Here is a 17,883-nt window from a genome sequence, read left to right as displayed (position 1 = left end):
TTAGACCACTACTTCAGAAAGTACCAGGTCCGGATATTTTACCAAGGAGTTCCCTCAAAATTTAAGAAATAGGTAATTCCAGTTTTATATAATCGAATAAGAGTTAACATTTCCAACTCATTTTATGAGGTTAGTATGATTTGACACTAAAACCAGATAAGGACAATAAAAGAGAGGAAAATTACAAGTCAATTTCATTCAAATATAAAAGCAGAAATCCTAAACTAAATGTCAGCAAACCAAATTTGGCAATGTAGAAAAAAATCATGACATCATGCCAAGTTGGTTCATCATTAGAAAGCCTGTTAGTAGTATGTACAACATTAATACATTAGAGGAGAACAGTGCATATGATAACTAGATGCAGGAAAAGCAGCTGTCATTCATGATAAAAACTCTTGGAAAGATTAGGATTGTGTCTATAAAAAGTCTACAGCAAATATTGTTCTCAGTGGTGAAACATTAAAAGCATTCCTTTTATAACTGAGAGCACCACAAAGATGCTTACTACAATATTCAATAATTACTGGAGGTTCCAGCCCAAGCAATAAGACAGGGAAGATAATATAGATGAAATATTGGAAATAAAGAACAAAAGGGTCATTTTGGGGGTAAATGAATACATAGAAAAGTCTAAAGGATATATGCAGACTAATTATTAGAATTAATAAGAATTTCATAGGTTTTTCAGCTGCAGGTCCATACACAGTAATCAATTACAATAGCAGACAGTTGGAAAATATAATTTTTAGGAGCTAACATGTACAATGGCAACATAACAAAAATAGGAAGTACCTCATAATAAACCTAGCAAAGTATGCAGTAAATTTATATAGAAAAATGTTAAACTTTATTGAAAGACATTTTGAAAGTCCTTAAAAATAATTGGGAGATTTACCATGTTAAATGCATAGGAAGTCTCATTATCATCAAGATGTTAGTTTTCTTCACCTTGATCTATAGATTCAAGGCCTTTCTAATCAGACTCCCAACAGGGTTTTTTTTATGCAGCTTGACAAGCGAATAATACTAAAAGTTCTATGAACAGCATGGAGGGCCAAGAATAACTCCAAGTAATCCTGATGAAGACTAGAAAGAGTGTTGGGGATCAGGAGAGGAACGTGCACTCCTGGATATTAAGATTTATTATAAATAAAGCTCAGGTAATTAATACAGTGTGCATTGACTGATAAGTCAATGGAGTAAAATAGCTCAGACAGGTCTATGTACGACAGAGCTGGCATTTCAGATCAGTGGGGACTTTCTGTTGACTATTCTATTGGTTATGCGTTGGGGTCAGAATGAAAGTGGATTCCTCACAGATACCATACACAAAGTCAATGCACACAACACTGAGATTTTTTTAAAAATCAGATTATAAAGCAGCATTAAAAAATCATGTCTCCATCTTTGTAAAAAGAGAGAATATATGTGTGATTATGTATCTTGAAAAAAATCTGGAGGGTATCAAAGTCAAGGTGACAGGAGCTTCCCGGGTGGCGCAGTGGTTGAGAGTCCGCCTGCCGATGCAGGGGACACGGGTTCGTGCCCCAGTCCGGGAAGATCCCACATGCCGCGGAGCGGCTAGGCCCGTGAGCCATGGCCGCTGAGCCTGCGCGTCCGGAGCCTGTGCTCCGCAACGGAAGAGGCCACAACAGTGAGAGGCACACGTACCGCAAAAAAAAAAAAAAAAAAAGTCAAGGTGACAAAGTGACCATCTCTGGGTGGTTGGATTGTTGATGATTTAACCTTCTCTTTATGCCTCATTTTTGTTTCTGTTTAGTTTTTTTTTTTTAATACATTAAGTATACATTACCTTTAATTTGAAAAAAATTTTTCATTTTCAGTTTGTTCCCCTATTTTTTACTAGTTTAGTCTTCTTTTAGATTATTTTTTAGAATTCTTTTTGGCAACTTCCAAACTGCCTCTTCCCTTCACACACAAAAATAACATTTTCATTGTGAGTTTGGTTGGAATTGTCTGGTGCATAATAGGCACTCAGTATGTTTGTTAAGTAAATAAATGCGGGAACAATTCACATCTTTGTACCGGTTAGCCCTTCCAACCAAGGACATGGTATGTTACTCAAATCTTTTCAAGTCCTTTTTTTTTTTTTTTTAATTAATATAAGCTTTGTGATTTTTTGAAGTACAGATCTCACACATTCATACAATTATCGTTTTCTAAAATAGTGTAATCTTTCAGTTTTTCCCCCACCTTGAGTCAAACCCTTAACTGTATATCTTTACCATCAGGACTTAGAAGCGTCAGAAAGATGATTTAAACGTAGATAAATACATCCTGTGTAGTGAGATTAAGGACCAGGGTTTATTTAGCTTAGAATAAATGACTGTACTGCAACTGAATACCTATCTCCAAGCACGTGGTAGTGGCCAGCTTTCCTTCAGCTCTGCCAAAGACGGGACACAAAATGAACTTCAACTGAAGTGTGAGCAATTCAGATTAGAGATTGCGAACTGGCAGTGCGAAGCTCAAGTGGCCCTCAGAAACATTATTTTGGACTGCACGGCATAGTTTAAAAATTTGAATTCATTGCTAATTTAAAATTTGGGACATCTCACATAAAAATTTAGATTTCCAGGTTTTCTGGCAAGGCTTAAAATCTGGTACCCTGCACCCAAGTTTCCAGCAGCAGCTGACGGCTGGAGTTCAGTAGCAGCTGCCCCCTTTAAACCAGGTGTGTGCTTTCTCCAGTTCACCTCTGTCAGAACCCAGCCCTTTCCTGTTGCCTGTCTTGCCCCTTAAGCATTTAAGTGTGCGATCTCAATTCAAGTGGTAAAGGAAGAACTGAGTTGTACACGTATAGGCATGGCATTTTTCATTCAGTCTTTCAGTATTGTTTTTTAAATATGGTTTAAACGAAATTGAGTTATTTGTAGCGAGGTGGATGGACCTAGAGTCTGTCATACAGAGTGAAGTAAGTCAGAAAGAGAAAAACAAACACCATATGCTAACACATATATATGGAATCTAAAAAAAAAAAAAAAAAAGGTTCTGATGAACCTAGGGGCAGGACAGAAATAAAGACACAGATGTAGAGAATGGACTTCAGGACACAGGGAGGGAGAAGGGTAAGCTGGGACGAAGTGAGAGTGGCATGGACATATATACACTACCAAATGTAAAATAGATAGCTAGTGGGAAGCAGCTGCATAGCACAGGGAGATCAGCTCTGTGCTTTGTGACCACCTAGAGGGATGGGATAGGGAGGGTGGGAGGGAGACGCAAGAAGGAGGGGATATGGGGATATATGTATACATATAGCTGATTCATTTTGTTATACAGCAGAAACTAACACAACATTGTAAAGCACTTATACTCCAATAAAGATGTTAAATAAATAAATATGGTCCTAATAAGCGGGAAGTAGAGTAGGTGACTTCTCAGAGATCTTTCTTGTCCTGTGAGTCTGTGACCCTGTTGGAATAAATCCCATGGTTCAAGAACTCTTTTTCTCAATGTACATGGTCGTCGAAGCTGCAGTGGGCCCTGTGCAAGACAAGGAGCCCACAGAGGTCGTGCTTCATCTGGCATCCTCGTCTTGGGCACAGGAAGTTTGACAGCTATTGCAGAGGGACCTGCTTCAACAACCAGCAGTTCAAACAACTAGCTACCTCATTTAGAAGGTTTCTTAAAACCCTGTGTTGCTTTTTATGCATAGTTATATAAATGTGAGTGAAGGATTTTATAGGTAACTTTGAGTTTTATAAGTACTCAGTATCACATCATTCCCATGAGTACCATGGGGACCATCGTTTTGAATATCATTTCATCTGTGCTTGAATGTTATCTAATCACGGTTTTCATATTTAACGTTAAGGGCATATTTTTATAAACAAAACAGTGGGAAAGTGGTATGCGAACAAAATCTAAAGTGATAGTTTCTCAGTATGTTTTATTCTAATTTTTGTCTGCCCTGAGAAGCTTTCTCATTCAGTGTTAACAATCTCTGATAGATCCTGTAGATAATAAAATTAATAGCACATGTGGCCCGTGGTATTACATACAAAGTCAGTGAGGTTACAGGTAGAAAATTTGTTTTTTTCCAAGTAAATTTGGCCTCAAGTAATTATTTTGTTCACAGGTTTTTTTTTTTGTTTTTTTTTTTTTAATGGAACTAACCAGTTTGCCCATTTGTTTTGGCATCAAATAGACATAGCTTTATTGTGACTCAGAGTCCAGTTCTGTCCTTATTTAAAGACATGAAATGTTATCTCAAGGGAACTTTTTTGGAGTCTCTAAATGTCTTGGGTAATAAGTGAAACTTTTAGCCCAGGATCAAATATTCCACTTACCCACCCAAATTGTTTCCCAGCTGTGGTCTTAGACTAGGATCCTGTGTGTGTCTTCTTAAACTTAGGACAGGACACTTGTTTTTTGGTTCCCACAGAACAGTTTCTTTCTACAACCCCACCGACATCAGCAATGGTGAAGGTCGCACTTAGACCTACAAAATGTTTCAAAGGGCTCCATAAAGGCTTTTCAAAGACGGTGTCTCATACTTAGTTTTTCCTTTATGTTTCAAGAGATGGCATCAAGCTTATGATTTCTCTACCCTTGACTGTCTGATAAGGACTGGTATGACTTTCCGAATAGGCACAGTTTCAGAAGTCATGAGTTATAACTTCATTTCTCCTGAACTAAATAGCTTTAAAACACACATGTTACCCATCTTTTAAATATATTATGTATTCCTGGCCTATTCTAGCACCAAGACATTGTCAATACTTGATAGGTATGAGACCCTTCCTTCCTACCGTCTTATTAAATCTCACCCAAGTCTTCAGCTAGTGAATGAGCACTGACTCATGACCTCAGACTGGAAAGAGTCACAAGTCTGAACTGGTGCACAGTGTGGAGCTGCTTCTAGTTCAGCCCATAGTCATCTGATTGCCACCAAGTCCCCTTTCTTAAAACAAATGTAGACCAATATGAGACCACTATCACACCTGCTTAGGTAAGCTTACCTTTGCTGAAAATTGAAGTATCTATAAATTTAAGATTTGGTTTCTTCAAAATCAACTTTAGGACTGAATCTTCAAGTCGTGTGTGGTTCAGACTTGGAATTGTAATTGTAGCTTTAGTCTGAACCTGCAATTTCCTGCAGCAGCTAAAGAAACCATCAGAATTAATAAATGACTGGCATTCTAAAATAGCATGCAGGGGCTTCCCTGGTGGCGCAGTGGTTGAGAGTCCACCTGCCAATGCAGGGGACACGGGTTCGTGCCCCGGTCCGGGAAGATCCCACATGCCTTGGAGCGGCTGGGCCCATGGGCCATGGCCGCTGGGCCTGTGCGTCCGGAGCCTGTGCTCCGCAACGGGAGGGGCCGCGGTGGTGAGAGGCCCTCGTACTGCAAAATAAATAAATAAAATAGCATGCAGTTTGAAAATTTGTATTTAGGCAACTGAGATTTTTTCTTTAAAGTTCAAATCCTGAATGGGGGTCATTCTCCAGAAACACTAGCCTGATCTCTTTAAAAGGTCAGAGTTATGGAAAAAAGGAAGAGGTTATTTTATTATTCTATGTGTAAGAGACATAACCAGATGCAATGCATGACCTTTGGTTGGATCCTAGTTCAGGAGGAAAGTCAGTGATATACTTTTTGGGGGCATTTTGAGAATTTGAACATGGACTGTCTATTTGAGCAATAATGTCATAACAGTTATGATCACAGTATTTTGTGATATAGGAGAATGTCATTGTCTGGGAGTCTGTGCTTGCATATTTAGGAGTAAAACGTCATGATGTCTACTCTGAAATGGTATAGCAAGTGGGTATATGAAATATGATACAATATTAACCATTACTGGGTATAGATGGCGGGCTTTTGGGTGTTCATGGCACTGTTTTTCCTCTTTTCTGGGTGTTGGAAATTTTTCATGCTTGTGCGTGAGGATACTAAGGAAGCCGTCACCTCTGGGAGAGAAGTGTTGTGGGACACAGTATATCTTGCTGAGGCTGCCCTGTGGTTTGGGAGAAGGCTTCGCTGGAGGGGAGCCATGAAGTGGTGGGCGGAACCCACTGTGAAGGGTGCTTACCTGCCCGGCTGTCCAGGGGCTCAGCAGGCTGACCCAAGGCAGTTTACCAGGCTCCCCTTGAATTGGTCTCCTAGTCGTTGTGGGAGAGGGCTTCCCACCATGATGCACTGGACCACAGCTTCCCCTTGGCAGTCTTGGGGAAGCTCAAGTCATGTTGGCCAGGAATCCCCTGGAAAACAAGAGAAGCTGGATAGTTTTACAGTAAAAACTCCATGTTGGATATTTGCTCTTAGTGTCTTGGGACTATGAAATGTAACAACCCAAATAAACGACCACTCCCTTCAAAAGTATTACTCATTGGAGCACAGTACTACTTAAAACTAATCTATTGCCTGGCTAAGCCAGGATGGAATTTGTTCAACTCATACTTGATTTTTTGTTGTTGTTTTTCCCTTTCTATTCATGAAATCTCTGAATTTCTAATAAAACCATTTGGAACAATTTATTTTAGGCAGAATGTTAAATGAAATAGTAGCAGAACTCTGTCCTTAAAACATGGACCACCCTTTCTTTCTCTCACAAATATTACTGACCCCTGCCTCCTTTCTTTCTTGGATACTTAATGTTCTTTGGTGAAGAACAGAAGGAAGTACATGTGGTAACAAGTCATCATCTGGGGCTTCATTGCAGGGTTGTCTGTAGAAAGGTAGCCGGAAGTGCAGCAGCTCTTTATTAAGTACGGAATGCGGGAGGCACAGGGATGGGAGACTTTTGGGGCTGCTTGGGGGCCATGGGAGACGATGGCCTCCTGCTGGTACTGGATGTCTCATGACATTAAGCAATGCATAAATATAAATTATTTCTAGAAGTAGACATACCTCAAGACTCCTGGTGGAAAGGTGCTTCCACTACAAAGCAGTCCTCTCTCTAACCCCAATCTCTTTCTGTGGCTACAGACAGTTTTTTCAAATTAAGGAGGCCCACAGTAAGTAGCTCAAAGAAAACAGGCATCCTTAAGTGTGATTTATAAGTGCCTCTGGATCTTGGAATACCATTGTCATGTAGTTTTCAGATGAATATCACTTTATGATTTCCATTTTGCTTCTTCCCCCGCTGGCCCTGACCCTGGTTCCGGGCATTTAGAACATCAGCGTTGCAAGCTGGTGCCCTAGAAGGGGAAACAGAGGGCCTCCTGGATTCTTTGCCAAGCTGCTATTTAGCTTTCGAGAGTGTGGAGCTTTACATTAACCCTGGATAATACAGGATCTCAGTAGCCTGCTCAAGTCTGTGAAGCCAGTTTCATTAAAGAGCAAAGATAATGTACTCTTTATCACTGCCTATTATCTATGGATAAATGAAGTACAGCTCCCTAAGCATTTCAGTTCAGTATATTTCAACAGCAGTGAGTTTCTTCGTTTACATATCAAAATTAGTTTGTCGTAAGAACTGACACAAATACTTCTTGTGTTTTCTCTCTCTTCAAGTTTCTCTTTAAACAGTAAGGTTTCCTACAGCCAGTAGAATTTGAACTAAGCAGGTGCAAATCTCTTTTCCATGGTAAACTTACCGTTTCTCTTATAGGTGCCATTCGACAGGGTTTTCCACTAAAAACCATAACAAGACACCAGCTGAGGAATGATTGCCTTTAACATAATCCTGTCCGGGAGGGTGGGGGACAGAAGAGGAAGGATTTCAATAAACTCATTTCTCCTAGTAATGTCAGTAGTAAAACAGTCAGAATTTGACTTATACTGCTTTATTTTTCTATAGGGGAAGGTGTCCTACTGAGACAGCTGACCAAGCAGGATTTAGTTATTACTCAAGTGGTATCTCCAGATACCAGGCTTCCTGAGCTCGAGCTTTCCTAGTCGACTTCAGATTTAGTGCCTTCCTACTAATAACACTTTATCGCTGGAGATTTTGTACAGGGAAAAGAGTTTTGAAAATTTGAGCATGCCATCTGACTCTTGATCACCTGGAACTGTAAGCATTAAGTGTGATCCACCAGCAAAGGCAGAATGACTTCGATATTGCATTTTTGTTGTTGCTGTCAGTCCTTTGGAAGACTCACATGATAAATCATTACTTTGAAAATCACCTTTCTTTGTGTGTTTGTAAATCCCAAATTGTTAAGGACTCCTCTCTTACCATCCCCCTCCCCCAGCAGTAGGACAAATAAACAGATGTGGATGTCACTTCCACTCTCTCGGTGACCTAAGGGCTGAAGTATTTGTTTTAAAGCACTCAGAAAAATGCCAGTGGTGTGCATATTTTGTTTGTTTAAGCAGAAGAAAGCCACATGACCAAAGTGCAATCCACTTCAAGTATGTTAGGAAAAAATATATTTCATCTCAGTAAATCTGGAGATTATCCCACCATAGATGTCACTGTTATTTCAAAATCCCCGTGACTGAAGCAGTTGTGCTGTCAGAGCCATAGCTTGTGTAGACAGAACATCAAGTCTGTGGTCACTGATGTTCTGGATCTTTCTACGAGGGTGACAGAAGGATACTTGAATGTAAAACTGGAAACTTTAATTGTGTTCTTTATGTACAAGTTATGTCAAAAGAATCATAATGATAGTCTTTGGAGAATCCAGTGGGCCTGGAGAACACCTCTTTTTAACTCCTGGACCTTCCAATTTCATAAATAAAATACTGTCTTTAAGAGTTAGCAATTTTCAGAGGTTGTTTTAGAACCTGGGAACCCTCACCAATCTTTGGTGGGCCTTTCACTTCTGATTCTTCCACCAAGTACTGGACTGTGTTAACCGGACGTTTTTACTTGATTTCAGGAGAGTCATCAAGAGAGTAGTCTATACCTGGAGGGGGGCTGGAAGGAAGGAAGGAACTATGCTGGTGCTTCCTGTGAGCCACCTGAAATTCCATTGCCGCCCTGTAAGGTGAATGGTAATGTCTCCATCATCACAGATGGAATGCACTCCTTTGGAGCAGGCTTCTTTCACTTAACATCATGTTTGTGAGATTCAGTTCTGATATTGCCTCTAGTTGTAGCTTACTCACTTTTAGGGGCAGAGTAGGATTGCACTGTGTGACTATTACCTCCTCCCTTTTTTTCAATTAAAAATTCTACTTTTGGGCTTCCCTGGTGGCGCAGTGGTTGAGAGTCCGCCTGCCGATGCAGGGGACACGGGTTCGTGCCCCGGACTGGGAGGATCCCACATGCCGCGGAGCGGCTGGGCCCGTGAGCCATGGCCGCTGGGCCTGTGCTCCACAGCGGGAGAGGACACACCACCAGTGAGAGGCCCGCGTACCGCAAAAAAAAAAAAAAAAAAATTCTACTTTTGATGGGTATTTGCATTGCTTCCAGTTTGGAACTATTGTGAAAAGTGCTATTAATGTTCTGTGTGTTTATGCTTAAGTTCAGCTTTAGATGCTGAAAGAAGCTGTACCATTTCATACTTCCACCGGCAGTGCATGAGAATTCCCATTTGCCCACATTATTGCCAACACTTGGCGCTCTTGGCCTTTTTCAGTTTGGCCATTCTGGTGGATTGGAGAGTTTTCTTTCTGCCTCTTCTCTTTTCGTGGGTTGGGGGGGAGGTTCTTGTCATATTTCTTTTCATCTCGTCCTAGGGGAAGCTTTACTGTACTTGAATTAGAATAACTTATTTACAGGCGAAATACACCCTTCTTCAAATAGGTATTAAACTCTTCTTTCTGTGAGCTGATAAGTAATGAGCATCAGAAGGTGGCCAAGATTGGTGCACCAGCTCAGCCTGAATTAATCCTCCAACCTGGAGGGACTGGTTGTTAGGCCTGTTTGGTCAGACCTCATTTATTCCAATTTACAGATAAAGTAACTGAGCTGATTCAGGGACTGGAGGCTATTCCAGGTGCCGTGGCCGGGCCTCCTGGAAGAGCTAAGCGTACACTGTTCACCCCTTCCTCTAAGCGAGGCCCTCTACGGATTCTCTTCATCTTTTGCTCACTAGGTAATCATTGAATGCTCACTGGATGGCAGGCACTGGGCCAGGCCTGTGGGATTCAGTCACAAACAAGCTCATTATCTAATGCTGTCTTCTTTCACTTTACAGGTTTTTGTTTGTTTGTTTGTTTGTTTTAATGGGGTATACTTGATTTACAAAGTTGTTTTAGTTTCAGGTGTACAGCAAAGTGATTCAGTTACACATATACACATATTCATTCTTTTTCAAATTCTTTCCCCATACAGGTCATTAAAGAGTATTGAGTAGAGTTCCCTGTGCTGTATAGTAGGTCCTTGTTGGTTATCTATTTTATGTATAGTAGTGTGTGTATGTTAATCCCAAGCTCCTAATTTATCCCTCCCCCTCCACATTTCCCCTTTGGTAACCATGGGTTTGTTTTAGAAATCTGTGAATCTGTTTCTGTTTTGTAAATACGTTCATTTGTATCATTTTTTAAATTAGATTCCACATATGAGTGATATCATATGATATTCACTTTACAGGTTATGGCTTTCAAATCACAGCCTATTTCCTCAAGAGAGGGATACGTCTCCGCTGCCTCCGGGGCTCACAGAATGCAGGTGAGAAGCCAATTTCTTGGGTCGTCAGGCATTGTGCACAATTAACGTGTCCTTAGAGAAGGGGTGAAAACTAAGGAATGAAGATTCCTAGTTGCCTCATAGCCTTCATGAAACTTAGTGTTTGCAAGCACTTGTGATTATTTGTGTTTCATCTTGCACTGTTTACTGCCTGCCTGAGCGCAGTGAGTGGTGCCACGCTCCACTTTCCTTTCCTGCTGCATTTCAGCACTTTCCTTGAGCTTCCAGAGTGACTGGACAGGCAGTTAAACTGTGACTCACTTCACCATTGTCCGTGCGCACCAAGGCCCAGGAGTACAGAGCAAGCACGTGCACAAGAAAATGCTTTCCTAGGTGTGTGATGAGGCCTGCTTTCCCCCCACCCTGGCCCCCATTTCCCCAAGTCAAGACGTCCACTGAGGAAATGATTTCAGACGTGTCCAGCCAACAACAACAGAGTCAGATGCTAACGACCGGAAAGAAAATCTGGCTCAGCTTCCTTGGATGATTTTAGTACATAAGACATGAAACAGGGACTTTAAAAAGTAACTGTGTGGAGGTTTGCTCTTGGAATCTGCAGTTACGGGCACTTTCTTTTTTTTTTTTAAATGCACCTTTATTGGAGTATAATTGCTTCACAGTACTGTGTTAGTTTCTGTTGTACAACAAAGTGAATCAGCCATATGCGTACATATGTCCCCATATTCCCTCGCTCTTGAGCCTCCCTCCCACCCTCCCTATCCCACCCCTCTAGGTCATCGCAGAGCACCGAGCTGATCTCCCTGTGCTGTGCTCCTGCTTCCCACTAGCTGACTGTTTTACATTTGGTACTGTATATATGTCGATGCTACTCTCGCTTTGCCCCAGCTTCCCCCTCTACCCATCCCCCTCCACGTCCTCAAGTCCATTCTCCATGTCTGCATCATCTTTATTCCTGCCCTGCCACTGGCTTCATCAGTGCCTTTTTTTTTTGATCCCATATATATGCGTTAGCATACGGTATTTGTTTTTCTCTTTCTGACTTAACTTCACTCCGTATGACAGACTGTAGGTCCATCCACCTCACTACAAATAACTCAATTTCATTTCTTTTTAATGGTAATATTCCATTGTATATATGTGCCACATCTTCTTTATCCATTCATCTGTCGATGGACACTTAGGTTGCTTCCATGTCCTGGCTATTGTAAATAGTGCTGCAGTGAACATTGCGGTACATGTCTCTTTTTGAATTACGGTTTTCTCAGGGTATATGCCCAGTAGTGGGATTCCTGGGTCATATGATAGTTCTATTTTTAGTTTTTTAAGGAACCTCCATACTGTTCTCCATAGTGGTTGTATCAATTTACATTTCCACCAACAGTGCAGGAGGGTTCCCTTTTCACCTCAAACTGTACTACAAGGCTACAGTAATCAAGACAGTATGGTACTGGCACAAAAATAGAAATATAGATCAATGGTACAGGATAGAATGCCCAGGGATAAACCCACGCACCCATGCACATATCGTCACCTAATTTACGACAAAGGAAGCAAGAATATACAATGGAGAAAAGTCAGCCTCTTCAATAAGTGGTGCTGGGAAAACTGGACAGGTACATGTAAAAGAATGAAATTAGGACACTGCATAACACCATACACAAAAATAAACTCTAAGTGGATTAAAGACCTAAATGTAAGACCAGACACTATAAAATTCTTAGGGGAAAACATAGGAAAAACACTCTTTGACATAAACCACAGCAAGATCTTTTTTGACCCACCTCCTAGAGTAATGAAAATGAAAACAAAAATAAACAAATGGGACCTAATGAAACTTCAAAGCTTTTGCACAGCAAAGGAAACCATAAACAAGACAAAAAGACAACCCTCAGAATGGGAGAAAATATTTGCAAACAAAACAACAGACAACGGATTAATCTCCAAAAATATGCAAACAGCTCATGGAGCTCAATATCAAAAAAACAAACAATGCAATTACAAAATGGGAGGAAGACCTAAATAGACATTTCACCAAAGAAGACATACAGATGGCCAAGAGGCACGTGAAAAGATGCTCAACATCATTAATTATTAGAGAAATGCAAATCAAAGCTACAATAAGGTATCACCTCACACCAGTCAGAATGGCCATTATCAAAAAATCTAGAAACAGTAAATTCTGGAAAGGGTGTGGTGAAAAGGGAACCCTCCTGCACTTTCTTAACTTTAAGTGTCAGTTGACTGTGTTACTCTCACAGTGGGGCCTTCCACTCTGTTCAGTTGGCTTAGTAAAATAAACCAGTTAACTTTGTATCTGTTGAAATACAGCCTAGCTACCCTTCCTGGTAGGGACTGCCATTGCTTAAATCTTTACTTTATTTAAATATTGACATAATATAAATCTCAGTTATAACCTAAGCAGAGTGAAAGGGTACATAAGTGGCCTTCTATTTATATAATACCTGGCACCAAATTCTTTAAAATCTGCCATTCTAGCATTCTTCTTTTCTCTTCTTTTTTTAAAATTTATTTATTTTTGGCTGCATTGGGTCTTTGTTGCTGTGCGTGGGCTTTCTCTAGTTGTGGCGAGTGGGGTCTACTCTTCGTTGTGGTGCGCCAGCTTCTCATTGCAGTGGTCTCTCTTGTTGCAGAGCACGGGCTCTAGGAGCACGGGCTTCAGTGGCTGTGGCTCGCGGGTTCTAGAGTGCAGGCTCAGTAGTTGTGGCTCACAGGCTTAGTTGCTCCTCAGCATGTGGGATCTTCCCGGGCCGGGGCTCGAACCCGTGTCCCCTGCATTGGCAGGCGGATTCTTAACCACTGCGCCACCAGGGAAGCCCTAGTGTTCTTATTTTCGAGAGGAATCATTTGATAGCACTGATCATTTTGAATTCTAGTTCAGATCCACTAATGAACTATGTTTCAAGATTGTGATATTGGGGGGCAGGGGTGCAAATAATGAATTCTGAGTCTCAGTTTCCCCTTCCATAAAGCAGGAAGTGGACTGTTTACCTTTTATCTCAATAAGATATTGGAAGAATTAGTGAATAAATACTAACTGCTATGTTAGCTTTGTTTTTCTGCCTTTTCAGTGTCCACCCTAGCCACCTAGCCAGATATAGCACCCATGTGGGTCAAAGTTTAAACACACTGGACCCCCTGAAATGGGGTCTGCATGAGACCCTTCTGCATGAGAAGGACCAGAGGGAGTCAGATCAGAATAGCAGGTTAGGCCCCAGTCGCGGAGACTGAATGTTTGCAGGTCGCATGGTGAGGAGCCAGGGTGGGGTTTTGAGCAGGGTAAGCGGAGCTCTTGTTGGAACTGCTACCCCACTTGCCCTGAGTAGAATGAATTGGAATAGAGAAGAGTGACCCCCCCAAGGAGACAACAGAGGTCCCGGTGAGGAGAGAGCAGATCCCGGAACATCAGCTCGCTAGGCCTTTTGGTATCATTTAACCTCCCCGAGTGGTGTGAGGCGTTAACTGTACAGAAGTTGTGTGTCTGTGTAACTGACACCTTCACGCTTGGCTTGCGTCACTACCTCAGTGCTCTCCGTTGCCATCCGTTGTTGGAAATGTGCAATGTATGTAAAAGGCTTCACTTTCATGACTCATAATAAAAATTGGTCACATCTAAGAGGAAGGTTTTCTCTTTTAGAAAAAGATGGCTTTATTTCTGTTATAAATATGATATGTATTATAAAAAATATTCAGGCAATACAACCAAGTAAAAGAAGGGGAGAGAAGAGCCTCCCACCCCCACCCCCCAGAATGTACACTGTTAACATCAGCTAAGCATCCCTCCAAAGATAGGTGGAGGCTGCATGAATGAATGGAGAGACGGACAGACAGATGGAGAAGGAGGCACACAGGTAGTAGCATTTACCACTTTATAGGCCTTTCGTTGCGGGTTGAGAAGTCTGGTTCTGTGATTCATTCAGTCTTCCCCACCCAGAAGTCAGTGGTTTTGCTTTAAGAAGTTGTAATAATAGATCAGTGCAACTGTGGTATTGTTGTATCAACTTTACTATTGCACATTTAACCATTTCCTTAAGTTTTATCATTAATTCCTGATCAGTGACACTGCTGTTTTCATAGCCTGGTTCAGATCAGTTGTAGGAGAACCTCTCCAAGACCAGGTGACCGAGGAGAGGATAAGTAAACTAGTAAGAACATTGTCGAGTCACGTTTTCAGATTTTCGTCATCTTCCCGTGTACGTCAGAACACTCATTAGTTAATGTTGACCCTATTTCCTAAATGTGAGTTCTGAACAGAAAACAGCAAACTGACACAGAGGGAAAGCTGTAAAGGCCCTGCCTGGGGGTTTCATGTGATACGATGGCCCAGGGGCACAGGTGGACCAATCTGCAGCCTCCTTGGCCATCCCTAGAGCTTTGCGCTTGTCCCGCAGTATTGATGACAAACACTGAAATGAGGGGAGGGGGGAAGACACGTGTCTGATACATACACGCTTATTGCTGTAACTCAGAAGTCTGGGACCAAGCATTTCTGTGTTTAGTCTTTTGATACCTTTAGTAATGTGATTTCCTTCATTTTGTACAGAACTCCGGGTATTTCCCGACAGATTTGTGGTCTGCGTAAGTCAGCTTGCATTCAGTCACGATCTTTTGGCAAGTCAGAGTGAAGAGTTGGTACGTATGAAAAAAATTCTGTAAGCAAATAAATCTGCTTAAATGATGAGTTATTATGAAAAATAGAAAAGAGATTGTCGTCTATTCTCATTCAGCTCTTGAGCCCTCAGTGCATGTTTTAAGGGACCAAAAAGTCTTACCTGTTTTGCATGATAATATTGATTAATTGATGTGCTGCTTCTTTTCTTGAAGACCCCTTGAAAATTTAGCATGATCAGTAGTATCTCTTCCATAGCAATACAAAAATGAGGAAACATATCACAAAAACTGTGAAAATGCTTATGATAGTATTTAAATGAAATATAAAGCATTCTTTAAATGAAATGAAGCAAAATCCACGTTTCCAGTAGAAGCTTTCATTGGGGTCAGTGGCCTTTGAATTTTATTCCATGGTGAATCACTGACGTTTTCATGAGAACCAGTACTTTTCCCCAGTGTGTTATTTCTTAGCTGATAGGGTTTGTTTTCTCTCTCTTTTCTCGTGCTAAGTTTTGAGCTCCATCAGTCCTATTTCTGTTTCGCTGGAGTTCTCTATGCAGACAAATGGATACTGAAAATTCACTCCTAATGTTATAGTTTACAGCTTTGTCTTTCAAGCTTAGCATATACGTTTGAGAGTCTCCTTGGTGTGTGTGTGCATGCGTGTGTGCGTGTGTGTGTGTGTGTGTGTGTGTGTGTGTGTGTATCTTGCTGCAGTCACAGCTCAATCTATCAGAACTTACCTCTGTACCAATTTTTTTTTTCATATTTTTGGACTTGGACTTGTGACTTGAAACTTTAACAAAGAGGGAAAAAAATCTAGCAGACGTTAAACGTGGGCATGAAGTATGACATGATTATTATGCTTCTAAAATAATTTATAGGGATATTAGGTTATCCCTTATGTTTATTATTTTTTAATCCATTTGAAATTTGGCCCACATGGTCTAAAACCAGCTTCTTATCTTAAATAAATACATAGGAAAAGTGTTTTAGAGACTAAAAGGGTGAACAGAGACCCAGCAAAAGTAAAGAGCAGAGAATGCAGATTTAAATTTAGATACCTTCGTCTGTAACAGATGAGCCCTTCAGAAAAGCCAGTGGGACCCGTATTTCATCTATCAATTAAATGCTAAGTATACACATTAAGTGAAATAAATGGGGCAAATCTGGTGAAAAGTATTGAAAGTTTATTTGTGAAGTATTTGTAGGATGTTGAGTTATCTTAGTAAATTAATAAATACTAAAGTCGTAATGCTGTTGGCAAACAACTATAATGTAATATAGCTTAACTGATTCTCAGACCAATGAAGAAATTGATTTGTGGTTTGAGAAAACAACAATTAATTGTACCACAAAGTACTACTGTTTTCAGATGGAATACAGAAGAAATTAGATCTTGTATGATAATGTTATATTAATATGTAATATTTTAAATTATTAAGGATGAGTTAAAATATCTCCATACAAATGAAATATTATCCTCCTTAGGGGCACTGGTATTTATACAGATGTAAGTTTCCTATAGCTGCTGTCATATAAATCTTATAATCTGGAGGACATCCTAAATGTTAAGAATTGTCATTCTGAAAAGTTGACTGGTCTGAGCCTTTTGCATGAGCCAGTTCCGTGTTCTCATATTCAAAATGTTCTGATATCCAGGGATAACAGTGTCAGACTTAACCACATTAGCTTATGAGAAAAGTGCCATTTACATCATGAGGATCTTTCACTGTTTGGAGTGCTTCTCTTTAGATGTAGTCAGTCTCTGTCTCTTGAGCTTCCCTTTTCCCCACCTCTGACCATCCTTCACATACACACTTTCCCAGCCACACGTATACAAGTCAACTAACACCTGGCACTGCCAGATGGCTCCATCCCAGGCACAGGCTCCGTGCACCCCTCTGCGTGGCCAGCCTGCCTGTACAGCGCCCCTCCTCACAGGCCTGTCCACCGCTTCCTCAAGCTCCTTGCCCCAGAACTGATAACATACCCAGGTCAAGCAGAGGGCCCTCTCTCCCACAAATGGCCCGTCCAGCCAAGGCCACAGTCCTTCCATTACAAGTGCCATGGACTCTGTCCTCATTGATATTTGATGTCTGCAGATCCCTCCAGTCTCAGCTACTTAAGGATCAATAAACAATCCTTCCCTCCCAGAATTGCCTTCTGCCAGAGAGAAGGCAAAGTTACTTCCGTTATTCTTACTCTCTCTCAGATGCTCAAAGCCAGTGAGGTCTGGCTCTCCTCTGAGTATCCCTTGAACTTCCTTACATTTCTTAAAGCTTCAAATTCTTTTATCAGTTTACACTGATACTCACCAAAGGGCCGGATCCGTCTCATTTTCTCTTGGTAGTTACTCTCCAGGAATGTCTGACTGAGCGAGGCCTGGAGAATGGGCTTCCTGAGCAGCTGTATCAGAGGTACTTCTTTGGTATAAATGTCAATTATTTTTCCTATAACTGTTTACTGAACTCCCTCTTCCCCAGCCACGGAAGTGATGGCGGTGAGTCAGTACCTGGGCAGCAGCCAGGGCGCCTTTTACTCGTGCTGTTGCCTTGAGTAGAGATGCCTTTTCTCCTGCCTTTTTCCCTTTCCTTTCCTTTCCTTTCCTCGATCCTCAGTGTCTAAATAATAGTCAGCTAGGAAATCTGCGAGTGCCTCTTCAGAGCTGCTCCGCCTGGACACAGAGAAGCCAGATGCACTCAGCTCCCAGGTTCCTAAAGGTGGCCGCACAAAAGAACCACT

At 41.2% G+C, this 17,883-nt stretch overlaps 1 protein-coding gene across 1 annotated transcript in view; it reads left to right on the top strand.

Moving 5' to 3' along the window:
- SLX4IP (SLX4 interacting protein) overlaps positions 1–17,883 on the top strand; it is a 187,365-nt gene that overhangs the window by 149,621 nt on the left and 19,861 nt on the right. The window contains exons 5-6 of the mRNA XM_022556451.2: positions 10,453–10,530; positions 15,071–15,159. Coding sequence (XP_022412159.2) covers positions 10,453–10,530; positions 15,071–15,159 — 167 coding nt within the window. The remainder of the gene's footprint in view (positions 1–10,452; positions 10,531–15,070; positions 15,160–17,883) is intronic.

Source organism: Delphinapterus leucas, chromosome 15 (genome assembly GCF_059928025.1).
Source record: "Delphinapterus leucas isolate spDelLeu-1000000601 "Yukka" chromosome 15, BTC_Dleu_Yukka2, whole genome shotgun sequence".
Taxonomy (NCBI): domain Eukaryota; kingdom Metazoa; phylum Chordata; class Mammalia; order Artiodactyla; family Monodontidae; genus Delphinapterus; species Delphinapterus leucas.
This window is presented reverse-complemented; position numbering and strand designations above follow the sequence as displayed.